At 54.4% G+C, this 27,260-nt stretch overlaps 1 protein-coding gene across 1 annotated transcript in view; it reads left to right on the forward strand.

Annotated features, from left to right (window-relative positions):
• Positions 1-27,260, forward strand: part of LOC118018987 (collagen alpha-1(XIII) chain-like) — a 143,521-nt gene that overhangs the window by 32,750 nt on the left and 83,511 nt on the right. The window contains exon 3 of the mRNA XM_035017745.1: positions 13,542-13,549. Within this exon, the coding sequence (XP_034873636.1) occupies positions 13,542-13,549 (8 nt within the window). The remainder of the gene's footprint in view (positions 1-13,541; positions 13,550-27,260) is intronic.

A 27,260-nucleotide genomic window follows, 5' to 3' on the forward strand; every position in this document is an offset into this window, starting at 1 on the left:
AACAAATGAATCCGAACTCAAAACATGCTGAGAGTAAGCTTGGCATAGAATAAAGCACAATAAAAGTGCCGATTGAATAAATGAATTAAATAGTTAAATCAGAGGCTGGGGAGTGAGCGTTCTGAGCAGGAACAGTGTGTGCAAAGGCCCTGAGGTGGAAATGAGCTTGAAGTGTCTAAAGAAGAAAAAGGTCAGAGTGGCCTGACGGGATGAAGGAAAGAGAGAGAAAACGGGGAGCTCAGAGGGGTCGTGGGGCCAGCCCTGTGGCACCTTGCACACCTCTGGCGCTGGCTTTGTAAATTTCACCCTCAGTGAGCCAAGGGTTTTAAGAAGGGGAGCCACACACTCAGGTTTACATTTTACCTTCCTCTTGGCCTGCATGGAGAATGGATTACAGAGGTGGAAAAGCAGGGAGAGGAGAGCCCGTTGTGGGTGCCCAGGTGAGAGGCGACGGTGACAAAGGAGATGTTTTGGAGATGATGCTGGCCCGCCTTGCTGACGGGCTGCCTGTGGGGGTGGGAGAGGGAAGCGTGCAGCTGCAGTGTGAAGGGCAATGAAGAGGGGCTGCAGCCCAAGGTGCTGGGGGTGGGGGCCGCTGTCCAGGAGGGATGGGAAAGGACTGGAAGAAGGGGCTGGACGGACAGGACAGTCGGTGGCATTGAAGGAGTCTGGTTGCTTGGGGGCCCTGTAACTGACACGCCCCCCGGCAGTGGTGTCCGTGTGCTAGAGGGAGAAGTCAGCTGAACGGCCTGGTTTCACCTCTGCTTCATCAGGCTTGCCCGGCTTAGACCCCGCAGAGAGGGCCTGGGCTTGGGGGGCAGGAAGAGATGGGCGGCCCGTCCTAACGGCTGTGGGAGTATAGCGTGTTGGCTGATGAGATGCAGAGGGCCCTGGAGTCAAAGATGTCCCGAGTTCCCCTTCCTGCATTTCCTTCCCCACTGACTCCCGAAATACTAGGATCATGGGCCCCCCTTTGAAACTTGAGCTATGTAAGTTTAGGACAAATTAAAGGAAGTCCTGCTTCTCATAGTGACTCGGGAGCTCAGGGGACTGGTTACCCCACGAGTTGGTCCAGGCTGGGAATGTCACAGGATCCCAAAGGGATCTGGGTAAAAAGACAAAACGGAGCCCTAAGTGGCTCCTGAGAAGAGACCTGGGATCTGTGTGACCTTTACGTTGACGTCAGAGAGGAAACCAGTCCCCAGAGGCTTCTGCTGGCAGTGGACTCCAGAACCCCCTCAACCTAGCCCCATGGGCCTCCTATCCCTGGGCGCCAGAGCTGGAGGGCCCCTAAACTGCCCACTCAGTCCTCTCCTTTGACGCAGGGCACTCCTCTGTCACCCCTCTGCCTGAAATCCCACAGTGGTATCAGTGCCTTCACAACAAAGTCTCACTCGGCCGTCTGGCCCCTTCTCTCCCCCGGCCCCCCGTCCACCTTGTGGGCTCGCTGCTGCTCAGCCTTCCTTGGGCTCTCTCCCTGCCAGGCCTTTGCCCCTGCTTTGCCCTTGGTCAGCGGGTCCTCCCACAGAAACTTATCTAGGGACACCCTCCCCGATTCCCAGGCTCGCCCCCACCAAATGCCTCTGTTAAATGCTTGCGGGTCTTCTGAGCAAAACCTTACCCTGCTGTGTCATCACGGCTGTTTGCATGTCTGTCTCCTCTCTAGACAGTCAGTCTGTGCCCTTCCCAGCATCTGGCATGGAGAAGATTCTCCACAAGTCATCACTTAAGGTATCAGGCCCAAAGAACAGATTTGCCTTGCACAAAATCACAATAGCATCCTTTCATCCATGCATGCATTCATGTGTTCAACTCTTGCTTTTGAGCACTCACCCCATGCCAGGTCTTTGCTAGGTGCTGGGGACCCAAGGGTGAGCAAACTATAACCCCTGCCTGACCTTACAGAACTTCTGGTTTAGTGGGGGAGGCAACTTCCATCAGTTGCACCAGCAAATGTAAAATTGCAATGGTAACCAGCCACACCAAAGGGACATACAGGGTTTCATGAAAAACTAGAAAAAGTCCTTAAGGTCAGGGAGGTCTAGGAAGGCTCCCTTGAGGCAGTGATCCTTAAGTAGTAGAAATTGAGGGCTCCAGGTGGCTCAGTCAGTTAAGCATCCACTTTCAGCTCAGGTCATGATCCCAGGGTCCTGGGATTGAGTCTCGAGTCGGGCTCCCTGCTCAGCAAGGAGCCTGTTTCTCTCTATGCCCCTCCCTCCTTCTCTGCTCTCTCTTGTTATCTCTCTCTCTCAAATAAATAAATATAATCTTAAAAAAAAAAAAACCCACAGTAGAAATTGACCAGGCAAAGAGGAACCGCTTGTGCAAGGGCCCTGGGGTGAGAAGGAATATGGCAAGAATGAGGAATAGAAGGAAGGAAGAGCAGGGTGGCCAGAGCAGGGAATTTGCAGACAGAGTGGTATGAGACAGGTTCGGAAGGCCAGCAAGTAGCTGGAGTGTACGGGGCTTTGCAGGCCATGTTAAGGTTTTGGTCTTTATGTTAAGAGCAACAGGGAACCACTGAAGTGTAGTGAGCAGAACCGGTTGGTGTCACGAAAAGCTCCCTGGCTTCTGTGCAGAGCAGGGACGAGAACCAGGTGTCCTCATACCCAGCCGCCATGTGATGTTCATATTCTGTAGCCCTCCGCTCCCCCCCAGGTCATGGCATCTCTAAGGACTGTATCCCGCCCCCCCGCAGCATTCATCTGACCAGGCTCACGGGGCACTAACATTATCCCCAGCCCAAACCCTGGCTTTCGATGATGCCGTAGTCTTCTCTACACCCTTGTTTCTAGGAGCCAGCACAGGCTGTGGGCGCCCAGATGCTGACCCCCATGCGGTGAGAGTAAACTCTTTATGTTCCCCAGCTTCAGAGCCTGTGGCCAAAGTCCTCTTGCAAAAAAACTGGTTTGTGGGATGTCTGTGCGGGAGGATGTGGGATCATCTCCTCCTGTGCCCACTGTCAGAGCAGGAAGGGGACCCAGGGAGGTCCTGAGTCTCACATAGTTCGGGCACACTACACAAAGTGTCCCGGGATTCACCCGGGGGCTGCGGAGGTCACCCGCCTGCACTGGAACTGGTATGATGATGTTAACTCCTCCCCACTGCACCCACAATCTAGGGGCAAGGCAAGAAGATGGAGTTACAGCCTGGGGGTGGGGGGCCCAAGTCTGGGGGTCAGGGCCCGACCCCCCTGGCCATGAGTCCTCACCTTTACCATTTACCAGATGCGGGCTCTTGGACAAATTACCTAACCTCTTGGATCTTCCTTCATCCACACGGCCATGTCCATTAGGACTGCCACTAGCTACATAGGAGTCTATATTTAAATTAATTAAAATTAAATAAAATTGAAATTTTAGTTCCTGGGTCACACCCGCCATATTTCAGGTACTCATGTGGCTCGTGGAAATTGTATGGGATGAGCACAGATGTAGAACATTCCATTACTGCAAAATGTTCTATTGGACAGCTTTGATCTGTACAGACAACGAGAAGGCTCGCTCTGTGGATCGTGACACGATTAAATGAGCCAACAAATGCACAGCCAGCCTCACGGCACCGAGCATATAGTTAGCGCTCAAGTCATGTTTACTGGGATGGTGAGGACGGTGAGGAGGTTGATGGCAGGGCGCTCACTTCCACGTTCACTCTCAGCATCCTGCTGCAGCCACCGGGAGAGGTGCCGCCGGCCAAAAAGAACGTGCTGGACCTAGGCATCCATAGACCTGCATTTACCTGTCAGGGAAAATGTGTCGATCGTCTGCTCTGGGCCAGGCACTGTGGTAGGCCTGTGATAAGTCCCAAACTTAAACAAGACACGGTGCTCAACGTCCAGGAGAGATGCCCACAAATACACAGGGGCAATACCTCACGAAGGGAGCTGAGAACATCCTGCTGTCGAGATCGGTCCCGTCGCAAATACAAGGTGGTCTGAACCTGGTGCTTCGGTCCTCATCTGTAAAACAGGGAAATAATAGTAGCCACCCCAGTGGGTTGTTGTGCGGATTGAGCGGGTTAATGCATGTGGCATGCCTAGCATGGGAGCAGACACAGAGTGAACGTTACGGAAGGGTAATGTTCCCATAACCCTGTATCCAGTGGTGTCGGGCAGCAGGGAAGATGGAGAAGTCACGGGAGGGGCAGTCTGGGCCTGAGTTGCAAAGGAAGTCGCTGATGCAGAAGGGGCCATTGGCCAGGTCTTTGGGGCTCTGGCAGTCCCTGGGCCACCGAGCACCTCCAGTCTCCAGCTCCCCATACTTTTCCAATATTCAGATCCCAGGACATAGTCCCTGATTTCTGTACCCCAGAACTGCTCAGTCCTAGAGGATCCGTGGGATGTGCCTGGTAGACCTCCCTAGGCTCCTGATACTGTCTGTTCTGTGTCATGGCTGAGCTCGCTCCTACTCACTCCTCAGGCCTTAGATGACATGTCCCATGCAAGGCGAGCTGTCTCGAACCCACACCCCGATTAGTTTAGGTCCCCCAAGTTTCTGGGCCTGGCACGGGGTCTGGCACATAGTAGGCCCTCAGCACATGATAAGAGCGCAGCTGAGGGGACAAAGGTTCTTGGTCCTCAGCACACATGTCCTACTCAGCTGCAAGCAGGCCTCGAGCACAAGCAAGGATGAGAACACACATCTCTCCTGAGACCCCAAGGGGCCACATGCACTCAGTAGAGATGGGGTAACAGGCCAGGAGCTGAAGAACAAAGAGAGGGAGAAGAGAGAGTCCCAGGTCCCCTCAGGCCTCGGTTTCCCTACCTGTAGCATGCCCAGCATGCCCCTGAGGCCTCGACCTGTGCTGCCCTTCCCTGAGTCTGGGCCAAGGCCGGGGTTTGGGGCTCCCCTCGGCCGTGTCCTGCTGGGTCCCACATGCTCTTCAAACTTCATGCTCTGTGACGTCTCTCTGCTGCCTCCTTTCTTCTCAAAATGTTCTCCTCTCTTCCGGGAGCCTGTTTCTCCTCGGTTTGCTCGCGCCTCCCTTCTCGGTCACCTTTGCTGCCTCCTCATCTCCTTGCAGTGTTGGGGCCCCTTGAGCCCACCCTGGCCCCCAAACCCTCCCGCCTAGTGACCTCGTCCACTCCAGTGACTCCCGTTTCCACGGACATCAGTGTTTCTCAAATTGCGGGTCCCCGCCTATCAGCATAAAATCAATTTAGGGGGCTGTGACCAGCATTGCTTTTAATTAAATGAAATCAAATAGAAACAAGTGAAGTAGAAAATATTAAGCGCATCACGCCTGGTTGGGGAGCTACTGCTTCATGAGGCTTTTTGCTTCTGCCGTGACTGAGCTTCCTATACTAGGTGAGTCGAAACTTTGAAAGCCACAAATACGTGGGCTCTGCCATCTCCCCAAATCCATATCTTTAGCCTGTTTTTCTTCCCTCGTCTGGATCTGTCTGTCCTGTTACCTGCCCACTGTCCATCTCTACTGAGATGGCCCACAGGGAGCTCCCAGTTACCGAGTCCAAAACCGAAGACTCCCCATCTTCCCCCTGAATCAGCGCATCCCTCTTGTATCTCCAGCCTCGGGGAGAAGCAGCCCTCTCCGCCCACCTCCGAGACTAGAAACTAAAGAGCCACTGTGGCTTCCTCCCTGGCCCTCCCCCTCCGTCCTCCAGGCACCATGTCCTGTGGACTCAGCCTCCTTGGCATTCCCTGTGACTCTCCACTCCTCCCCACCTCCTGCCACCATCTTACTGCGCCCTACCATCGGCCCTCATGGAGATTCTTGCCACGGCCTCCTAATACCTGCCCTCGCCTCCGTTCTGGTCCCCTCCACTCATGTGACTTGGCAACTAGAAAGGTCTCTCCAAACCGCAAACCCAAGCAAGACCTCCTTTGCTGAAGACATTACCCGTCCCCCGGGGTGCTTCCATGATTGCACTTTTGGCTCAGCCTGGTCTTTTCCTGTGTTCCAGCCATGCCACCCTCAGCCTCTGCACCCCGCTAGCCTGCTTCACCTTTCCTCTCCCTCAGCCTGCCCTCCCTCCCCAGCAGGAATCAGCTCAGGCCACCAGATCTGGAAAGCTCTTCCTGCCTCCTGCACCCGTCCCTACACCCCTTCCTGGCACTACCTCGGTCCCCTACTTGTTGGTCTTCTTCCAAATCAATGCCGACATCCACCTGCAGCAGAATCACCCACTCTGCTTAAAAATGCAGATGCCCAGGGCCCATACCAGACCTACAGCCTCAGAATCTCCAACGGTGTGACCTAGAAATCTGCATCTGGATAAGCCTTCCCAGCCCTCCTTTTCCTGTTGAGTTCCGGAAGCCACTGTTCTATAGACATTTCATTTGAGCGAATTCTTTATGCTCTTCTTTCCTTCCCCCCGACCCCCGCTGGATGGCGAGGTCCCCGGGGGCAGGTCCTGAGGCAGGGACGGACACAAGGCCTCGCTATCCCGTTTCCCAGTGTCGGGCACAAGCCCTGGCACAGAGCCGTGCCCAGGCAGTTCTGAATGAACCATTCCTGGACGTGGCACGGATCCAGGCCCCCCTTCCAGCCTGTGCCGGAAATAACCTTTTATGAAGGCTTTCCTGAGTGCTTTGCGATCTCTCTGGGAGGCCGGGCAAGTTTCCCTTGGTTACAGGCGAACTTAGATGAAGAGTGGCCCAGCCCTGGGTGACAAGGGGCTGGGGGTGGCCCCAGGACAGGGAGCCTGGATGAGGAGGGGGTCTGGTCTGGCTGGAGGGGGCCTGGGGGAAGGCGTCCTGGTTCCTAATCAACAGGAAGGGCCTTCTTCCTCCAGGATCACTTTTCAGCCCAGCTGCTTGGACATAACCTGAGCTGGGGTTGGGGCAGTGGGGGAGGGGCGACGACAGACAGACAAGCTGATGGGAAGGCCAGCATGTGGACACACAGCCAAGGTCCCCGCACGCCTCCCCAGCTCCCACACACCCCCAGTGCCCGGGAAGGCCTGTCCAGGGGGAAGGCTCAGCTGGTAAACACTTACTGCCCTCCTGTTCCCCTCCCCCAGCGCTTTCCTCCCATCCTCTGCTCTCTCCAAGCCCAGGGACATTCAATCCCTCCTTTGATGGACAGCCAAGAAAAGACTTCTTCCACATCCTAAATTTGTTAGCACCAGCTAATCATCTTAACCTTCCTCCCTCCTGCGCTCCCAACAGGCGCCTCCTTAAAGACACAGGGTGCTTTTTTGATTCTCAGCAAGGAGCCCCCCGCCCCCGGGGTGGGCGGTGGGGGGGGATTGTGGGGGGGACCAAATTCCCACCCCCTGAGGTCCCTCTGCAATGAGCAAGCTGTGCAGGAATTTGGGGTGGGGGTAGTCGTGGCAGCTCTGCTGCTCAGGACCCTCTAGATCTCCCTCCATCATTCTCAGCTGGGCCTTCCCAGCGGGAGTTGTCATCTGCTCTCCTCCTCCGCCTTCCACCATCCTTTAGGGGCTCCTCCCCACGATGCTGCTAGAAAACAGAAGCTGGCCAACTCTCAGGTGGAGACAGACGATGAGTTCTCGTGCTCAGACACTTCACCTTACCCTCTCCTATTTTCTTCCGTCTTTCCTGGCCTCTCCCCGTCCTCCCCATGACAGCCACCATCTCCTGCAGGCTTTCCAGTGTGCCATGCACCATACTGGGGGCTTGACTCCAGCTTCTCTAGAACTCTGGGAAGTAGAAATTCTCATACCCATTTTGCAGATGACAAAACGAAGGCTTAGAGAAGTGAAGGAATGTGTCTGTATACAAGGTCATCCCTTAAGAGTGAAGGCTGATGCTTGGACCACAGCCTGACTCAAGAGCCGTGCTGTTGACCACGACACCATCCTATTTCCCAGCACGTCTGCACTGCTCACGCGTGCACGTGGATTAGTGACCTGCCACAACCCGTTCAGTGTAAGCACCTGTGAACACCTCCTCCAAGACCAGGCGCAGAGTACATCCTCAACATAGGAGTGCCCCTCCCCCCTCCCGTCCCCTCATCTCTCTCTCTCTCTCTCTCTGCCCTTTCTCCTTCCCTCCCTGCTTACAACCCAGGTGAGAAGAGCCAGGACAGAAGAGAATGTGGCCACAATCTCATTCTGGCCCTAAGCCTCTCAATAAATAATGGGTCTGTGTATAAACCACTGGGTCTGCAGCATCTCAGCCTGGGAGGACAGGCATTTGCAGGGGAGGGATTCGGAGTCCTCCGAGGGAGGGACAGGGGCCTTTGGCCAAGGTGGGGGAGGGGCTCTTATTCTCCTTTACCCTCCCTGTCTGTGACCCACAAAAGCCGTGTGGCAGGCCCCACAAAATCAGCCAAGAAACTTAAAGAACGTTCGAAAGCTTTTCCCCATCAAGGTCCTCAGGGGGCTGGGGCTGGCCCACTGCGAGAGACGGAGGGTGGGGAGGGGGGCCCTCTCCCTGCACAAGGCTAGATCCTCACCCAGAGGAATGAGAGTCAGCCTCCTTCCTCTGCCCGGGTCTGGGTCCTATAGTGGGTTGAGCTCTAGGGTCATTGGCTCAAGCCCTCTAGATCAATGAGGGAGAACGACTGGAACCAGCTGAGATGAGGGGCTCTGGGGGAGACGTTGCCAAGCAGATGGGATCTGGTGGCTGCATGAGTGTCCGAGGCTGGTGACAAAGTATGAGCAAACCGTGCCTGAAATAAATTAACATCACCCTGTGGCGGACCTCCTCCACCCACGTGACGGCTTCCTAGCAAGAAGCAAAGCTGGAGTTTATTAAGTGCAAGGCCTTTATGTCCCTATGTCCTGCTGTCACGATAGTCTTGCAAGCTGGTACTCTTCGTTCCATTTTATAAATAATGAGACAGAGGCTCAGAGAAATTAAAAGAAACTTGCTGGCCTCTCTATGGCTACTAGGAAGCACTGGGATTTGAACCAGGTCTGTTAGGCTGCGCAGCTCAGGTAGCCGAAGGAAACTTCTGATCTGGTGTTGTAAGGATGTCGGGAGTATAAAGCAACCTGCGCTCAGTGAAAGAGAGGTCAGCCTGCAGGCGCACCCTTTCTGTGTTTCCCAGACGGCGTCAGCTTCACCTGTCTTCCCCACCCCAGACTTCTGTTGTGTCTTTCTGGAGACGTATAGACCAGGATGTTTCACTGGACCAGAAAGGGACCCCCATACCCTTATGAAAACAGAACGAAGCCACCCCCCCCAGAAGAAACAGCTGGTGCTCTCGGGGAGCGGGAGGATAAGCAAGGGGACCCTGTCGCCCCTGACCGCCCCCCTCTGACAGCTCACCTTCTCCTTCCATGTCACAGGCGGTCTGGACGTTTGTGAGCCAAGGGCTGCCACGTCCAGCCCACATTTGCTCCTGCAACACTGTCCCCATGGGATTTCCTGCTCTTGTCACTGTCCCCAGCTGCCCAAGATCCCCTGAGCCCCTTCTCTGCCTGAGCCATGAGGGGAGTTTGTCTCCATGTTCCCCTCCAGCTCAGATGGACTGCAATTGCCTGAACAGTTCTACCAAAAACAAAGAGAAATATCAAAACCATTTTTTTTACATGTCTTAGAATTGTAAAAGCATTTTGAATCACCATGCTTACACGCAATAGGTTTCTCGCATGCAGGTACTGACCAAAGCCGCACGCTGCTTAGCTTCCAAGATCACATATGTTCAGGGTGATATGGCGTAGACTCGAGCAATAGGTTTCTGGCCCTAAACCAAAGGAAGGTCATTTCCAGGCCTCAGCCCCATTCTCTGGTCCCCCCAGAGACAAGATAAGAGCTTCCCTCCGCTGGAATCCCTTTCCCTCTTCCTCCAGGAGGACAGCTGGAGGCTGGCAGAGATGCCCTGGTGCCCTAGCCGGGCCCTCGTCCTGTCCCTCCACCCCGCCATGGAGGCCCATGGTGGAGACCAGACTCAGCGGCCAGGTCAGCCCTCTGCTCTGCTCTTGGGGAAGGGCTGTGGGATTACTCCCTCATGCTAGCAGCTTTCTATTCTTATTTCTTGATAATAAGAGGAGAGGCTGTTTTTTCTTTCTTTCTTTTTTTTCACTTCTCCGTTTGATCCTGGCCTCAGCCTCCCCCACGCCGGGCCCCCATTCGGAGGACTTTCTGGCCCTAGTCGCATAGGGGAACTGGTTTCTCAGAAGCCTTGTGTAGCCTTGTATTGTCTTGTGTCATGTTCAGGGGCTGGCAACAAGGAGAGTATCTCCTGACATCTTCCCAGGCTGCCTCATCTTGTCCCCAGGGCAGGTCGCCGCTGTCATCCCCAAGTGACTCTTTTATGGGTGTTTTTTCCCATCTGCTGAAGTCACAATGTTCCTGGCCTCCTTCCAGGCCTTGCCCACTGTGGGCTGCCTAGCGGATTGCAGCTTCCCTGAATTGTCCTGCCCCCAAGCCTGGGATATGCACCCGTCCCACAGCCAGCTCCTGAGTGAGGTCAGAGGTCAGGAGAGCAGCCGGGGTTGACCATCCTGGGCTCCACTGAATGATTTATTAGCCACTGTCTCCATTAGGGGCTGTTAGCACATCAAAGCCGTGATTGTAGAGCCTGGAAAAGTAGAGACCATGACAGATGACAGACAGTAGCTGTGGCCACACCATCAAACCCACTCCGTGAGCAGGGGGTGGAGGGAGAGGGTGTCACTTTGGTTCTTGGCTCCAGCACAGATGAGATGAGATCCAAGTGTCCGTGTTCCTTAACATGGAGTCGTCCTTCGATGCACGAACCCTTGGGTGTGGAACTCTGGAAGTCTCGGCTGTCCGGTGCAAGGCAGGCAAAATGAGTGGATTCTGGAATCTCTAAGATGGGAGTTCAAATCCCAGCTCTGGCCTCTGGGACCTGGGGGAAATGGGGCTCATCATGGGCTCTCGAAAGCCTGGGCCTTGCTTCCGGCAGGATGCAGATTACAACACCGCTCTTGGAGGCCTAGGGAGAGGCCTGGGGAGGGCACATGGGCCCACGTGTGTAAACTGCATGGCTGGGGGAGCTCGGCAGATAGGATTTCTCAACACAGGGCCCTGTGGGGACTTCTCGGTGGCCATCCCCGCTTGGAGGAGGACGCCGCCTCTGCTCAGGGCTGTGCTGGACGTTGCCGTGCTGTCCGGTTCCTCGGCTGTCTCCCACCCGTGCGCTAACAGACAGGCTGTTCTTTTTTTTTTTTAAAGATTTTATTTATTTATTTGACAGAGAGAGGCACAGCGAGAGAGGGAACACAAGCAGGGGGAGTGGGAGAGGGAGAAGCAGGCTTCCCGCTGAGCGGGGAGCCCGATGTGGGGCTCGATCCCAGGACCCTAGGATCATGACCTGAGCCGAAGGCAGACGCTTAACGACTGAGCCACCCAGGCATCCCCAGACAGGCTGTTCTGTGAGCCGAGGCGCTGGGGCGGCTTAGACAAGGTGGTGCTCTTCAGCCAAGACAGTTCCTGAAGACAAAGGACAACGGCACTGCTTTCAGCGTCTGGGGGACTGTCCTTCACCCTCTGAAGGGGAGCCGGGGGGCACGGCACCCACCCCTGGGGCCTTTGTACTGGCGCCAGGACATAGCCTGGACCAGACGCTCCACCTCGGCCTTCACAACGGGGAGCCGCGCATCCCTTGGGCAAGTGCCGGGTCCCTGGAAGTTTCTATGGCATTCTTGTTTACTCTTCAGAACTGGGAGGTTTATCAGACTCGGTGAACACATCTGTTCCCCTTCGGCTCTGACTTTTGAGGATTCCTCTGGCTCAGACAAGTGGGAGAATCAGAGGGAGCTCCACCTCTACCCCTAAGCCAAAGTCTGGACACCCCAAAGGTCTCCCAGTGCACTGGGGACGAGACCAAGCTCCTCAGTCTGGCCTCCAAGATCCTCTGAAGTCTGGTCCCTGCGTGGCCTTCCTGCCAAATCTCATGTCAATCTCTTCTTTTCTCCCAAAGCTCTAAGGCAGAGCTGCTTAATGGAACTTTCTACAATGATGAAAATATTTTATACCTGTGCTGTCTGATAGAGTAACTGTTAGTCACATGTGGCTATTCAATACTTGAAGTGGGGTTAGTGAGACTGAGGAACTGAATTCTAATTTTATTTAATTTTAACATAAATGGCCCCAGGTAGCTTCTGGCTACCATATGAGACATCACAGTTCCAGCCACTTAGGCCTTTTTCTCTATTTCCCAGAGACCCAGGATCGTTCCTACCTCAGGGCCTTTACACTTGTCATAGTTTGTGTGGAATGATTAGCCCTTGGATCCTCGCACACTGGCTCCTTCTCATTTGTTAAGTTTCAATTCCAATAACTTCCTCAGAAAAGCTTTTCTCTACCACTGAGGCTAAAGCTTTTTCCCCAGTCCCAGGCCCATCCAGTGCATTACCATATACTTCTTCATAGCAGTTACCAATGCCTGAATTTTCTCACTTAATTATTTCTGTTTAATGTTTGTTGCTTGCAACTAGAAAGAATAGTAACAATGTAAAACGTAATAATGTACATGGACGTACTGCGTGTTGGCTACGAGTTTGAACACCTCACATACATTGTCCCATAGAATTCTCACCACGCCCCCATGAGGTAGGTGCTGCTTCGTGCCCATTTTACAGATGAGGACACTAAGGCTCAGAGGTTGACTTGCCTAGCGTCACATGCCAGGACTCACTCTCTTTTTCAGCTCTGTAACCGCAGCGGCAACTTTGGACAGTGTCAGACATCAAGGGCGAGGCCTCCAGAAGTAACTGTTGACCCTGGGCTGGCTAGGACTCTGCTGGGTGAGGAGGCTGGCCCATATGGCCCCAGGAAGGCCCTGGCCCTGGGTGTGGGCACCGGCTCTGCAGCTCCGTAGAACGCCAGGCTGGAACAGTGAGCTGGGGGTGAGGTCCAGGGTGGCACTGAGTATGACCTAGAGTCTCACCCATTCAATCCTAGGAGACTCCAGTGGACTGACTGGGGAGAGTAGTGGGCTTGGCTGGGCCAAACGGACAGATCTTTCTCCTGGGCAGTGAAATGTGCTCTCAGCCAAGGTGGACTCTCACTGGCTAAGGCTGGGCTGGGGTTGGGGCTGGGGCAGAGAGGCAGGGGCAGAGGCAGGGCTGGGGCAGAGAGGCAGGGGTAGAGGCAGGGCTGGGGCAGAAATAAGGGCGAAGTTGAGACTAGGGCAGAGGCAGGGCTGGGGCAGAGACAGAGGCTGGGCTGGGGCTGAGGCAGAGACAGAGGCTGGGCTGGGGCTGGGGCAGAGACAGAGGCTGGGCTGGGGCTGGGGCAGGGGCAGGGGCTGGGCTGGGGCTGAGGCAGGGGCAGGGGCTGGGCTGGGGATGAGGCAGGGGTTGGACTGGGGCAGAGGTTGCTCAGTCTGTGTTTATTGTACTTTCCTGGTGCCTCGGGCAGAAAAGGACCAGAACTTTGGAGACCACCCAGCTTTTTCCTCTGCAGAGAGCTCTCACACTCTCCTGCCCTCCCCGCCAAAGCCCAAGCCTGGGGCTGTCCAGCTGCAGGAAGGTGGGGTGGAGGGGCTCTGTGCAGAGCCGCAGTGGGGAGAGGCTTCTCTGCTGTGAGCTCCTTCATGGGAATCAGCACCTAGTAACACAACCTGGTGTCCTGGGGGACCTGCCCACCCCACCCACCCCCGCCCAAATGGCATCTTCTCATATTTAAAAAGCCAGACAGGGCCTCCTGTGGGGAAGGGACATTCCACAAGGAGGGGATGCTGGTGGGCACAATTGAGAGAGACTTCACCCTCCTCTTGATGCTGTGGTTCTGTCCCCATTTCCTGTAGGGTCTGCACAGCACCCCCTCCCCCTGAACAGACCCCCCCACCCCCGTCACTACACATGGGGCTTAGAGGGGTGCAGGAGTTTTGGATAAGGAGACTGAGGGACACGTGTTAGTTCCAACAGAGCCTCTTTTCTGCTGGGTGACCTGGAGTAAGCTTCCTGACCTCCAAGCTCGAAGTACAGTGCTCTGAAAACTCCCAGGAGGGGCACCTGGGTGGCTCAGTTGGTTAAGCAACTGCCTTCGGCTCAGGTCATGATCCTGGAGTCCTGGGATCGAGTCCCGCATCGGGCTCCCTGCTCGGTGGGGAGTCTGCTTCTCCCTCTGACCCTATCCCCTCTCATGCTCTTTCTATCTCATTGTCTCTCTCAAATAAATAAATAAAATCTTTAAAAAAAAAAAAAGAAAACTCCCAGGAGTTTTTACGTGCGAGGTCAACAGCAAGTGCAAAAAAAAAAAAAGTCATAACGACGGTGTTCATACAAGTTTCTGTGTTGACCCAACAATTCCACTACCTTAGCCTAAGAAAATAATTTATCAAATGTGCTAAAGGCACAAAGGTATTTATTGTAGCATAAAATAGGAAAAAACATAGAAACTTCCAGATCTAGCAGCCAACAAATCTAGGTAAATCATGTTCTATTGTGCAGCCCTTTGAAAAATGGTATTTGGAAGGCTGCACGATGTGGGAATATGTTTACCTTGTCACGTTAAGGGAAAGAGGCAGTGTGCCACGTTACGTGCGTGCTCCTTCCCACCCTGCAAATGTAGGGCTGCGTGTGGAGGAGGATCAGATGTTTCCAGGAGAGAAACTGGAAACAGTTGTGGGAGAAAGGGGGCTGGGGGGTGAGCGACGATGCTTTTCTTTCACAAAATGTCCTTTAATGTTCTTAAAGAGCTGTTTTAACAATAAATAAATGTCAGAAAAACAAACCTTTTTTTTAGAAAGCAAAGCCAAATGTAAGATCCAAAGTGTTTTCACTCTTCTCAGCTCAGATGTCTCCAGTTCTTGGATCCTCCTTCACCCCCAACACCCCACAGCTCCCACACGTACTCTCAAGGTCCCGTGCCAGCCCCACCCCCAGCCTGTCTGGCCTGGCGCACAGCCTACGGGGCCTCACCTCATCCTCTCCTTTCCCTCCTGTCCCTTCTCCTGTCACGTGTCTAAGATAGCAGTTTCTATCTCTGGCTGGAGCCTCTACATCCTCTGTTATGAAAGTTCTTTCACTTGCAGCTGCAGCTGAGACCCTGGCCAAGGAAGGCAACTATGTTTCCTCACAGATGCCAGCTCCAGTGGATTGGTTGTGGCTGCCAAAAGTATAAGAAGCCGTGCTGAAATCGACTAGTTATGTCTGCCATGGGCCCGGGCTGGAGGGTAGGGATACGTGTCTCACGTATTTGCTCTCCCAGAGTCGTCTGGTACTAAAAATAGGGCTCTGACATCTGGGTTTCATCTCAGCCCTGCCAGTGGTTCCCTGGAGAATGGTGGATGCTGTACCCCTTTGTCCTGTGGAAGGAAGAGTGGAAGCGCCCAGTGCTCCCGGCAGTGCACTGGTGTGGAAAGAGGGTGGGCTTTGCAGTCTGACAGACCCCGGTGAGAATCCTGGCCCCATCATTTATTAGCTATTTGGTCTTAGACAATCAATTTAACTTTATTGAACCGTCCTATTTCCACCTGGAAGTGAACATATTTGCAGAAAAGTTGTGTTATGAAAATTAGAAGTCGTGACTAGAAAGCATGCAGTCTGCTGTCTGGCACGCAGTAGGTGTTTTCGTGGCCATCCTGGGGCTCAGGCGTGTGTGGTGGTGTTGAGGCAGGTGGTGTGACAGAAGGCCCACGCAGGGGCTCCAGGCTATCGCCCACGTATTTCTTTCTAGCTTCCTGGCCCATAGCCACACATGCACGCCTTCACCACGGCCTTGTGGGCAAAGAACACAGCTGCTTGAGATATAACTAATTGAAAGACAGACAAGCAAATTTTTCACTTGATTATGCCATTATAAATGAAAACATTCTGTACTATGACCAAGCGTTAACATTTACTAATTACTAATCATGGTATATATTTTTAACTGTATGCAAATTAAAGTAAGATTTAAGAAAAATAGATAGCCAGGGGCAGTTAAGTACCTCACTGATTATTAATTTTTCCCAGTCACGGCTCCATGTAACCCTGCTTCCCCTCCAGGCCTGAGTAAAGCCCTGCTTTCTTCCTCACCTGACATCCTGAGGTTTGGGCCTTGGTCATTGCTAGGCTTCGGCTCGGGGCTTCCATGCCTCGTGGAAGGACGGAGGCAAAGGGGGAGAGATGTAAGCACTCTCGAAGGTGGCATAACCAAACAATTCCACACTGGGGTAAAGCTCACACTCCAACACAAGTCAGTTTCCAAATGCTGTGACGACATCGTTCCTTCCTAGATCCTTAGTTCGGGTGCTAGCCAGGGGACCTGCCCACATACCCATTCACGAATTCGGCAAGGATTAACCGAGCACACATTCTGGGCCGGCAGCTCCGGGCTGTGGAATTGGAATACATCAGGCCTGGAAGGCCCCCAGAGACTGTGTATTGCGAATCAGCAACTTGCGGCCCAAATGCAGCTTCTTTTTTGTCTTGCAGAGTAGTTTTTTAGATTTTCTTCAGTTTATATCTATATTTAGAAACCAGAAGATTTTGCGTAAAACATCCCATTTTTCTTGAATATTTTCAAGATCCAATAATAGTGAGACTGCCTCCCATCCTGGCAGTATTTGGTCGGAGCCAACGAGTGGTAACTCCGTTGTAGGCACACAGGCTAGCCCCTAGCACTTGGCCCCAGTATCTGTCCTGCCCTATTGCAGCACGCCTGGTCTGCTCCATTCATTTGTTACTTATCTGGCTCCTTGAGGGCCCTGGGGTTTGCAGCCTCTGGTCTCCCTCAGCTCCTCTTGGACTAGTGACTAAAAAGTGAATGAGCGCACCCATCAGAAAACTTACATTCTAACAGAAAAGACAAGACAAGGAAAACAAGACAAGGAATTAGCATCTGTACATAGAAATGAGAACGACAACTAACTGAATATTTGGAGGGCTTGGGAGAGAATTGAGCATGGTACCATGGGGTCGTGGTAAATCAAGGCCAACAGCTTGGAAGAGGTGGTGTGCAGCGGCCGTACTTAATGATGCGACCTTTGCTGGAGAACATTTTGTGCATTTTAGATGTGGGAGGGGAGCACTGTTTGCTCAACTGCCGACTTCCTCAGCCGCTCACTTCCTGGGAAGGACCTAAGGGGAGGGCTGGGGTGGGAACTCTCCTTGAGAGCTATCTCCAGGTCACACGGAGGACCTCGCTGCTTCTCGGAGATTCGGTCAAAGGTGACAAGTTCAAGTGGGACTCCAGATCCATATCGAAATAGAATCGGGGATCAGACCCAGCAGAGCTTGATGGGTGCCCCATCCTTGATGGATCTCCACCCCGACTACACAGGCGGGTGACTTGATGGAGAACTTCTCCCCAGCCCTGGCCCCCTGCCCTCATCTGTGCTCAGGCAGCTCGGCCCTTCTGCTCCGAGCCGGAGGCTGTGGGGGAAGCTGGCTGCCAGAGAACAATGCCAGCAGCCCTGGCCCGAATCTAGAGTTGGGCCTGTAACCTCCACCAGCAAGACCTACCCCCCAGACTTCCTCACTCAGGACCCCAACGGGGAAGGGTGAGGGGCCCAAGGAAGCAAGAAATGCATAATTTGTCCCACTGGTTCAAAGCTGGCGACTTTAATCTGTACTATTTTAGTCAAATGATCACCAAGCCCCATCCTGCTCTGCTGATCTCTGCTTGCTCTGACCCCTGTCTGTTTGTTCTCCCTGGTTTCCAGGGTTTCGGGGGCTCATCTGAGAGGCAGTGCAGCAGACGGACTAACAGCGGGGGCCCCAGAGTCAGCCTGTGACCCCAAGCAGGGACGTACCACCTCGCCGTGCCTCTGTCCTCTTGTCTGTGGAATGAGAGTGGTAGAGGTGGCCGCCGTGTAAGGCTCGGGAAGGGTTGAATGTGGTAATATCCCTAAAACACGAAGAACGATGCTTGGCGCGTGGAGAGAGCTGTTAGCCGTCCTTCCGGTTAGAACACAGAGGAAGGTAGCAGACCCTCCTGGGAGAGGACATCATTATTCAGAACCAGGAGAAGTGTCAGAGCTCCCGTCTCCTGCGTGCTTCCTCTAAGCCAGGACCCGTGCTAAAACCCCTTACCTGCATTCTCGCATTTACTCCTTGAAATCCAATGAGGTTGATACTATTGTTACCCCATTTTACGGGAGAGGACACTGGGCCTAGAGAAGTGAAGCAACTGGCTCAAGGTCACACAGCTCGCAAGCAGCAAAACTGGGATTTGAACCAGTGGCTGTTTGTCTCCCAAACTGATGCTCTTACCCACCGTTCTGGGCGGGGGCCCGGTTTGATAAGCAAAAGACCCAAGTTGTCAAGTCACGTCAAGTCTATTCCGTTACTTCTCTGTAAAGGAGGGAACAATGAAAGCCCGAGACCATGTGTACGGGTGGCTGGCTGGGGTTCCCGCTCAGATGCGCAATGTCTGCGTGGGGTTGGCAGCCATCCGCAGTCGGAGCGCTCAGGGCACTGGCTTTAAGAAAGAGATGACAGGGGTCTGAAGTAAGCCCGTGGATGAGGTCGCGCCATCCTCAGGGGGACTAGAAAGGGCATACTGCGGATTTTCTTTCTCCACAGTCTGACCCTCTCGCCCCATCATCTAAGTTTTATTGACTCTTACTTGCTTCCACGGTTGAAGCAATACACGCAGTGGTTAAAGAGAAAAGCTTCAGGGTGTAGCTAGTTCCGGATGTCAGCTCAGCCACTTACCAGCTGTGTGACCTTGGATAAATTATGTAACTTCTCTGTGCCTCAAGAGCCCCATCTGTACCGAACCTGCCTGCCAGGGTTGTTAGGGCTCTTTGGTGAGGATCTGCATAGCTCTGGGGCTACGGATATGCTCGGGTGCCCCTGTCTGACTGTGGGCCTGTAACTTGACCTTTGTGCCTCAGCTCCCTTATCTGTTAGGTGTGGATAGTAGGAGTGTTACTTGTAGGACTGGAGTCAATGAGACGACGTGTAACACGTCTGGCTCCTGTTGGAGGTTGGTGAGTACTCAGGACCTATTAGTGTTGACAACAAAGCTGAGACAGAAGATTCAGGAGGCCAGCCCCTACTGGGTCATCAATAAATGTGACTTGAAAATTAAAAAGCCCTTCCCCAGGAGGTAGAGGTTTGTGTCTAAAGATAAGACTACAAAGCCTATGGCCTGGCCGGGGCTTCTGAGGGATAACGTCCTGTGTGGGTCTGATCAGGGCCTCGACCCTTGGCTGGCCGCCCTCCCTTCTCTCCTTCCAGCAGTTGCCCAGTGGGACCCTGCCCACAGGGTGGTGACGCGTGAGCTGCCCCAAGCAGGGCCTTCCATGGGAACATCGGATATGGGCAGCCAGATCCGGTGTCAGGAAGAAGGACCAGGGTCAGAGGTGTGGTCCTCCTGCAGGGACCGATGTGACAGCCCAGGGAAGAAAGTAAAGCCCGGCTCCAGGCTGGAGCGGCAGTGCAGGGTCTCGTGAGGACCGCCTGCCCCTACGGCCCCCGCCTGCCCCTACGGCCCCGTCTCCGGCGGTGAGCACGGGTCTGCAGGCCAGGAGCCGCCCAGATGGCTGGAGCCAGAGCAGAGGCTCGCTGGCTGGGCTCTCCCCAAGAGGCTGTGGGCAGCAAGTCCCCCACTGTATCATGGCTCGCCCCCCATAAATGTTCCCACCTTTCAGGGGTTTTTTTCATGGATCAAATGAGGAAAGGTGAAACCAGAGGCTCAAGAAGGCAAAATCTAGCCGCAGAGCACCCCAGGCAGGAGCTCTCTGGGGAGTGGGCACCCAGGTGGCTAAAGGCCCTGAGGGGGAGGGGACAGCAAGACCCACAGCACACCTGGCCCAGATGGCACTCAGGGTCTGGAGCTGAACCCGGGGGGCCGCGGCGGGGCCCGGGGCTGACTCGAGGGTCTGGGAGGTCTGCGGGCGGCCGTAAGTGGGGCGACCAGCACGTGAGCTCTGCTGGAGGGAGAAGCTGGCCCGAAGCTCAGGCTCAGGGATGGGGTGTTGGGGGCGGGGGGGTTGTCACTTGGAGTTGGGGCGGCATCTCCTGAGCTGGAGAAGAAGCGCCCCAAGAACAGCGGTAGCGTGTGATTTCACCCCATCCAGCACAGCTGCCCACACGGCCGGCGTTGAGCGGATGTTTGTGATAAGAAACATGTGTGCAGTGAGCATGGTGGGGACGCAGGTCAAGTGTGCCAGGACACACTTCTTCACCATCCTAATCCTGCGCCCAGCGCTGCCCTCAAGCCCCGGCCTCCGCTGAGGGCGGGCAGACTAGGTAGGGTTAACTCAGCCACTTCCTGCCCACCACTTAGCCTTCCAGGCGCCCTGCTCCCAGGGCTGCAGCTGAGGGGACACAGGGGTGGCCGGTGGCCATCTGTGATCTGAACTGTTGTCCATCCTGCCTGGGGCTGGGCATGGCCCTCTGTCCCCTGGGCAGGACCCCCACGGCCAGGTCCCCACGCTCCTTCTCCTCCCCGCCTATAAGAGCCCTCCCAGCAGCCCTTCAGCCACTTCCCGGGGCCTGGGGGCTGCCTCCCCCAGGGACAGGGCCTGTGGGGGTCTGCAGTGGAGGGAACTGCAGTGCTTCCCTGGTGAACAGATCTCCCATCCCTTGGTGTCCTCAGCTGTGGGCTTCCCCGCTTGGCCTGCTCAAACTGACTCCACCAGAGCCATCTTCATGAGGGTCCTGGCCCTGGGCACTCAACCCTCACCGCTTCCTAGCTGGGCCTGGGCTGGGCTCCTCTGAGGACCTGGGGCCGTGTGGAGAATGGTGGAGACCCGAGGAAACTCGGGGTCACATTAGGAAGGAGGCAGGGAGAACAAGTGCTGGGGAGGCAACCGAGAGAGTGTGAGATCCAGGCATACCCTCTGGGTCCCCAAGTGCCAGGCAAGGCATGGAGCCTACCCTCATCCCGCCACCCTCTGCCTGTCCCCAGGCACTCACCAAAGAAGATGGGAAACCAGGACATGAAAGGGGACAGTCTCCAGATTGAAGGGAAGGGTTTCCAAGGGCAGAATGCTCCAGAAACCCCTGGAGCCAGCCTGAGGCCCCTCCAGGGATGAAGACCACCTCCGTGGTATCTGCAGGGAGGTGGCCACTTGAATTGCCCTCTGATGGCTCCAGATGGGGCAGCAGTAGGTCACCTGGGGACCTCCTGGGGCCGGAGGATGAAGTGAACTGGAGGGGAATCTCCCTGGCTGCTCCCTTCCCTGCTCACGCCTCCCACTCCCTCTGCCATTCTGGACAGCGGGATGGGGTGGGGAGAGAGCGCTGCAGTGAAAGCTAGTCTCTACCCCTGGTGTGAGGCGTATCTGGGGGTTCTGGGTTACCAGCCTCTCCATCCCCATCTCCGCTGTGCCCCAAGGCTAGACTCAGCTCACCCGATAAGTCAGAAAAGGACCCTCATGCTTCTGCTACTGGCTTCCCCGAGTCTCAGCCCCCGGGTGCTTCTAGTTCCAAGATGACTAATAGGTTCCATCTCACGTGCCAGTTCCTGCTGATTTATAGTGGCTGTGTTGGAAAGAATGATGAAGCCTTGTCAAGGCTCGTTGGGGAAAGACTAGCTGTGATTGATTAGCAATGTCTGCAATGAGTGCAGAAGGAGATCATGTGGCATGTGTGATTTTAACTGCTGCCCACTCCTCTCAGGACCTGTTACTCTCCACCAGCCACACTGGAAAGGTCTGTGGATGTCTTGTGGCCAGGAGACATCATCATGGGACAGATCTAAACTGCACTGCACTGGGAAATGATTAACAGATGGCTCTGGGGGTGGGGGAAGCTACTTTGTAGCTTTTGCCAATTTCTGTGGTGTGACTACTCCCACAGTGGCCAAATTCCAGCTGCCAATGTGAAGTCACTGAACACAGAGTTGGAAAGAGATGCGTACAATCGGCTCTCACAAGACTATAGGATGAGCTGGCTTTGGCACACCCTTGTCTGAGTAGTTGTATATTTTTTTCTCAGAAATGTAAAGCCCCTTCCACCCCCCCCACCCCCCCACCAATGCTCTGCCAATGCTCTGGGAAGAGCACTGGACTAGGATTCAGGATCACTTACCAGCCATGAACCATAGGCAAGTATGTCCCTTCTGAGCCTCAGTGTCCTCATCTGTAAAATGGGAATTGGGCTGTGGTGAAGCTCACTGAGTGTTCTGTTAGTCATAGAGCTGGATTGGTCAGGCATGCTCCCAGAGCATCACATCCAGGGGCGCTGCCCAGAAATCGGCCTTGGCCCTCCCTTGAAAGCCAGTGTTCCTGCCATGGGGCTGGAAGGGAGAAGGGCTTCTTATTCTCTTTGATGTGAACCTCAAAAACGGAGGCTGCCTGAGAGCTCATTCAGTTTCCCTTAACAGGCCATCATGCCCGTCACTGATGGATTTCTCGCGATGGTTTTTGAAGCTACTCATGCTTCTCTCCTTTACCACCCCTTAAGACAGAAGTGGCTCCATTTATTTCTCATGCACTTAACTTCAAGCTCCAGGGAGCCCATGGTCCCGGAAGGCTGGGTGCCGCTGCATTCATGCCGCCGTGGCGTCAGGCAGATCTGGGTTCGAGTGACAGCTCAGGCATGCATGAGCTCTGGACCATGAATATATGTCTTAAACTCTTCCTGGGCCACAGCATTTTCATCTGTAGAATGGGAATAATAATAATAATAGTAGCAACTTCACCAGGCTGTTGGGTGGACTGAGTGACATAAAATACCTAAGGGTCTTTGAATAGTGCCAGGCACAGAATAAATGCTCAATACATGAATTATTACTTGTCTTAACAAGGTCTTGAGTGGAGGTAGAACAGGTCAACCTATAGAAGAATGGGATCCCCAAAGTTGGCAGGCCACAAGGTTGAGTGACGGCTGGGGCCTCAATATCGGGGCATGGGCAAGATTGTAGGTACACGAGGAGCCCCCAGACAGGACGGGTCCCATTAGTCTGGGGCAGAGTTTCTTACCCTCAGCAGAGATGACATTTGGGGCCACCTGATTCTTTGTTGTAGGAAGCTGCCTGTGCATCTTGGGATGTTTAGTGGCATCCCTGGCCTCTACCTACTGGAGACCAGAAGCAGCCTCCCGGTTGTAATTATCAAAAAAGGTCTCCAGATATTGCCAATGAACTATCCCCTGGGGTGCAGAATTGCCCTCGTTTGAGAAACCTGGCTCCAGGAGGCACAGCATGACCAGCTCTGTCTGTCACCCCAGCTCCAAGGAGAGCCTGGATGCAAAGCATTTGTCCTGGCAGAATGGGTGGGTCGGCACGTGGCAGAGCCAAGCGGCAGGTGGTCAGCACAGGCGGCTGGCAGCAGGCAGTAGGAGGCATGGGTCGAGGCTCGGACCCCAGCTGCCAGGAGCCCCGCGGTCAAGCAGGGTCAGATCACGGCTCATATGACATGGAACCTGGGCACACCCTGTGGCTCTCTGCTTCCCCCTCCAGGACCAGGACTGGATCCAGGGTCTGGACAGGGCCAAACCCTCAGAGGAGCGGGGAGAGGCTTACCTGCCCACATTAGAAGGGTGTGAGGCTGAGGGCCAGGCATCCCCTCCCACCCCTCATGACTTTCGTGACCTCTAGCTCGAGAGCACAGGCTTCTGGGTAAGAGAGACCTGGTTCAAATCCAGGCTCTGCTGTGCGGAAATTCAGCCTAAAAAAAAACAAAAAAAAACAAGCAAAAAACCCGCACACACGTAAAAGCCAGACACCACCACTTAAGACAAGGAGATCACCTTAGGTTGATCACTTTGCCTCAAAGCCTCAGGTTCCTCGTGCATGATGTGAGGATGCTGGTGGCCACCTCACATAGTTATTGTAAGGATTAAATGTGCTGTTCTAATGACCGTGCTCAGCAGGACGCTTGCCACATAGTAGGCACTCAGTAAATGTTGTTGATTGAATGGATGCATCCTCCTGCGGCAAACCTTTCTCCCTATATCCTTTTGTTCATTTTAGTTCTCTTCTCTGGAATTTCTCCAGCTTTCTAATGTAGGGAACTGTTGCCTTCTCAAGGGGAGGAAATGAGTTATTCATCTCTGTATCACTAGAGCTTAGCCTGGGGCCTAGTAGGTATTAGGTGCTTAAATAATGAAGTTTTTCTTCCTCAAAGGGCAACGACTGTGCCTTATCCATCTCTACATAGCCACAGGCCGGCACAGCCCGGCACAGCAAATGACACATGGTAGGCAATTGTCAAATGTTTGTTGAATGAATGAATGAACGAACATACAAAAAATGGTTGAAGAAAGGCATGACCCAGAACGATACCCCAGGATTTTTCCTAGAAGTCCATTCCTCCATGTCTGTTCAGGAGGACCATCACTGTTTACTTGAAGGAGGTCAGCCAAACCCTGGAGAGGACAGCAGCATCCTCACCGAGGTGGTAGGTGACAGACATCAGGCAGAGGGAGGAGGGTCTCAGGCAGAACCTCTGCTGTGGACCCTGCCCTGGGAGCTTCGCTGCAGGCTGCTCTGCGCACCCCAGGGCACTGGGGTGGTCTTGGAAGTTCTCCCAGCTGTGTCAGGCCCAGTGGTGGAGTCAGGTGTCTCCCTCCTCCCTTGGGCTGTGGCAGTGTGGGCGTGACTTTGTTTGGAAGACCCAGGGCTGGGGAGTCAGGAGCCCTGGGTTCTGGCCCCATCCCTATGCCCACCCACACCATGACTGCATGGTCACTACCCTCCCTGGGCTCTGTTTTCCCCTCTGTACAATGAGGACTTGGTATTACCTTGGGGTGAGTCCGCCCTTCGGTGTCTGGCTGTGGGACAGGTCAGTCAGTGGCCATGTTACTGAGGATGGCCAGGTGGCCACATGGGAGACCCATCTGTAACATCAAGGCACTGGTGGATTTCACAAGCCACCTTCCAGCTGCTGGGCATTGAATACAGCATGAGGTGGCATCCAGGGCTGTTGGGGGGCAGGGCAGCAGTTAGGTTTTCCAAGGGCCAGAAGATTTTCCAGGGGAACACTTGAGGATCATCAGTGACAGGGAAACATGTTTATGATAGAAAGTCTTCTTCTTCTTCTTCTTCTTTTTTTTTTTTTTTAATAATTCCCTTATCCCTCTTTCCCTTCTTAAGGTACAGAATCAAGTAACAAACGGGGGCTCTCCCCATTCCTAAAGTCTGGGTGGGGGAGTGGGGGCCTGGAGGAGATTGACACAGCCAGATGCCCTTGCATAACAAGGATCCTATAACCGAGAGATGGAAGGATCTAGAGAGAGGAGCCAGAGGCTGAAAAGCTGGGCAGGCAGGCGAGGGAGAGGTGTGGAGAGGGGACAGATCTGTGAGCAGTTTGGGGGTAAGCGTGGAGAGAGACACTGTAGTGAAGGGTCTGGGGACAGTAGCTCAGATTTTCTGTGCCTCAGTGTCTTCATCTGCAAAGTGGGGATAATAGAACTGTCCCCCAAATGGGAAACACTTAGAATCATGCCGGGCACCTAGTAAGGACCATGGAGGTGATGTGCAGTGACGATGGTGGTGAGGATGATATAAAAACCCTTGAAATCTTCAATAGAATTTCTGTTCTGTCCACTCTGGGGTGGACCCAACAAACAGCTCTCTTGTGCTATGCGCCAGAGCCCCGGGTCGGGGGCCCAGCCGCATCCAGCACACACACACGGCAGGGGCGCCTAACAGCAGGCTGGGCCATCGCCGAAGCAAGGCCCTGTCGCCAGAGATTCCTCTAGAGCCTGCGGCACTGGCAGCTGGGGCCCTGTCAGGCCCGGAAGGTGCAGGGCATCTGCTCTCCATGTGGCTAAACCATCCGAAACTTGCCATGGACTGAACTTTGTCACCAGCCTGCTTCTCATGAGGACACTTCCCTCCGGCAAGCTGCACTCAAGGGATATTTTCAGATTCTGGGTGACATCGCCCTGCCTCGCCGCCTAATAGGTCCCAGATGCTCCCTGCCTCATGCCATCTCCCTCCCTCCGGCTGTTCTGCAAACGGAGCCGGCCTGCCCCGGCCCTCCCCACCCAGGCACTACTCCTCTTGACTTATTATTACTTTCCAATTTTAGTATATGTGTTGCCGCAGCGAGCACTTGACTTACTATTTTCTTAATTTAAAACATTTTGTTCCTCCTTAACGTGACGGCTTGACAGGGGCCAGCATGAAAGAGGCTGTTTCCTCCTGGCTGGACAGAGAAGCAGGCAGATGAAGGCAGGGAGAAGGAAGCTGGCTCGGGGAATGCGCGGGGGCCAGGGGAAACATAAGGAGTCTTTCTTGGCCGAGCATAAAACAAGCGGAGTAGCAGCTGTGTTAACGTGGCCAGGTCACCAGGGGCCCGGCAGACGCACCAGGCCCAGCTGGGAATCCCACGGGCCCAGGGGGTGTCATGACTCACGTTGGGCATAAATGCCTTCAGTTCAGCATCCTGCAGCGGCTCCCTCTTCTGCACCATCACTCTGCATCCACCCTCCTGCCCCCTTCCTGGAACGTGGGGTTTGTGATTCTTGGCTGTCATGGGCAATGAGAGGGGGCTAATGCTGAGGCATCTGGGGGGCTGGGGGGGCAGGGTAGACAGAAGTAGAAGAGAAGAGGGGCGTCTGGGTGGCTCAGTTGTTAAGCGTCTTCCTTCGGCTCAGGTCATGATCCCAGGGTCCTGGGATCAAGCCCCACGTAGGGGGTCCCTGCTCAACAGGGAGCCTGCTTCTCCCTCCCCCACTCCCCCTGCTTGTGCTCCCTCTCTCGCTCGCTGTCTCTTTCTCTCTCTGTGTCAATTAAATAAATAAATAAAGTCTTAAAAAAAAAAAAAAGGAAGTAGAAGAGAAAAAAAGAGAGAGGCGTGGAGGGAGGGGACCCCTGGGCACAGGAGGGCGGGGAGACGAAGGGAGTGGGCAGCAGACCCAGGAGGGTAGAAACGCCTGACTCACAGCTAAACAGAAACCAGGACAGGCCAGATAGACATCAGGTGGGGAACCTAGTGAAGCATGTCATTCGTCCCAGCTGCTTCCTGCTTGTTTTCCGTGCTACTTCGTGGAAGCGTGGAGAGGACAGCGAGCAAGCTAGTAACCATCATCTCTTGAGGTTCTGTCACACCGTTGATGTTCTGCAATGTCGCCTCGGTGCCCACGGCCCTGCGTTCTGCAAAGCAACCGCGTCCCCAGGTTGGGGCGGGACCCCGAGGAGCCCATTTTACAGGGCGGGAAGTTAGGGCCCCAGCTGGGCTGCGCCTGGGGCCCAGACATCTAGATTTCTCATCCAATAATGAAAATATGGAGATGAAATAAAGGGGGAGAGATTATTTTGGTGAAAGTGGGCCAGGAAAATACAAACGTCGAAGACCAGATGGAAAGCCCTCAGCCGAAGGATTTTCGGACGCTGCTTCTGAGGCAGGTCTGCTTCTCCTTCCAGCCGTGACACTGACCCTGGCATTTTCTCTGTCTCTTTCAGGACCTCCTGTAAGTAACACCAGCCGCAGCCGGGGCTAGCACATCTGAAAGGCCTCGCTCCCTGCTGGTAACCGGGCCCTGGGAGGGGGGACTGACAGCTGGGCTCGCCGTCTTCCAGGGGAGC

This window comes from Mirounga leonina, unplaced genomic scaffold (genome assembly GCF_011800145.1).
Source record: "Mirounga leonina isolate KUSES-001 unplaced genomic scaffold, KU_Mleo_1.0 Mir_107, whole genome shotgun sequence".
NCBI lineage: Eukaryota > Metazoa > Chordata > Mammalia > Carnivora > Phocidae > Mirounga > Mirounga leonina.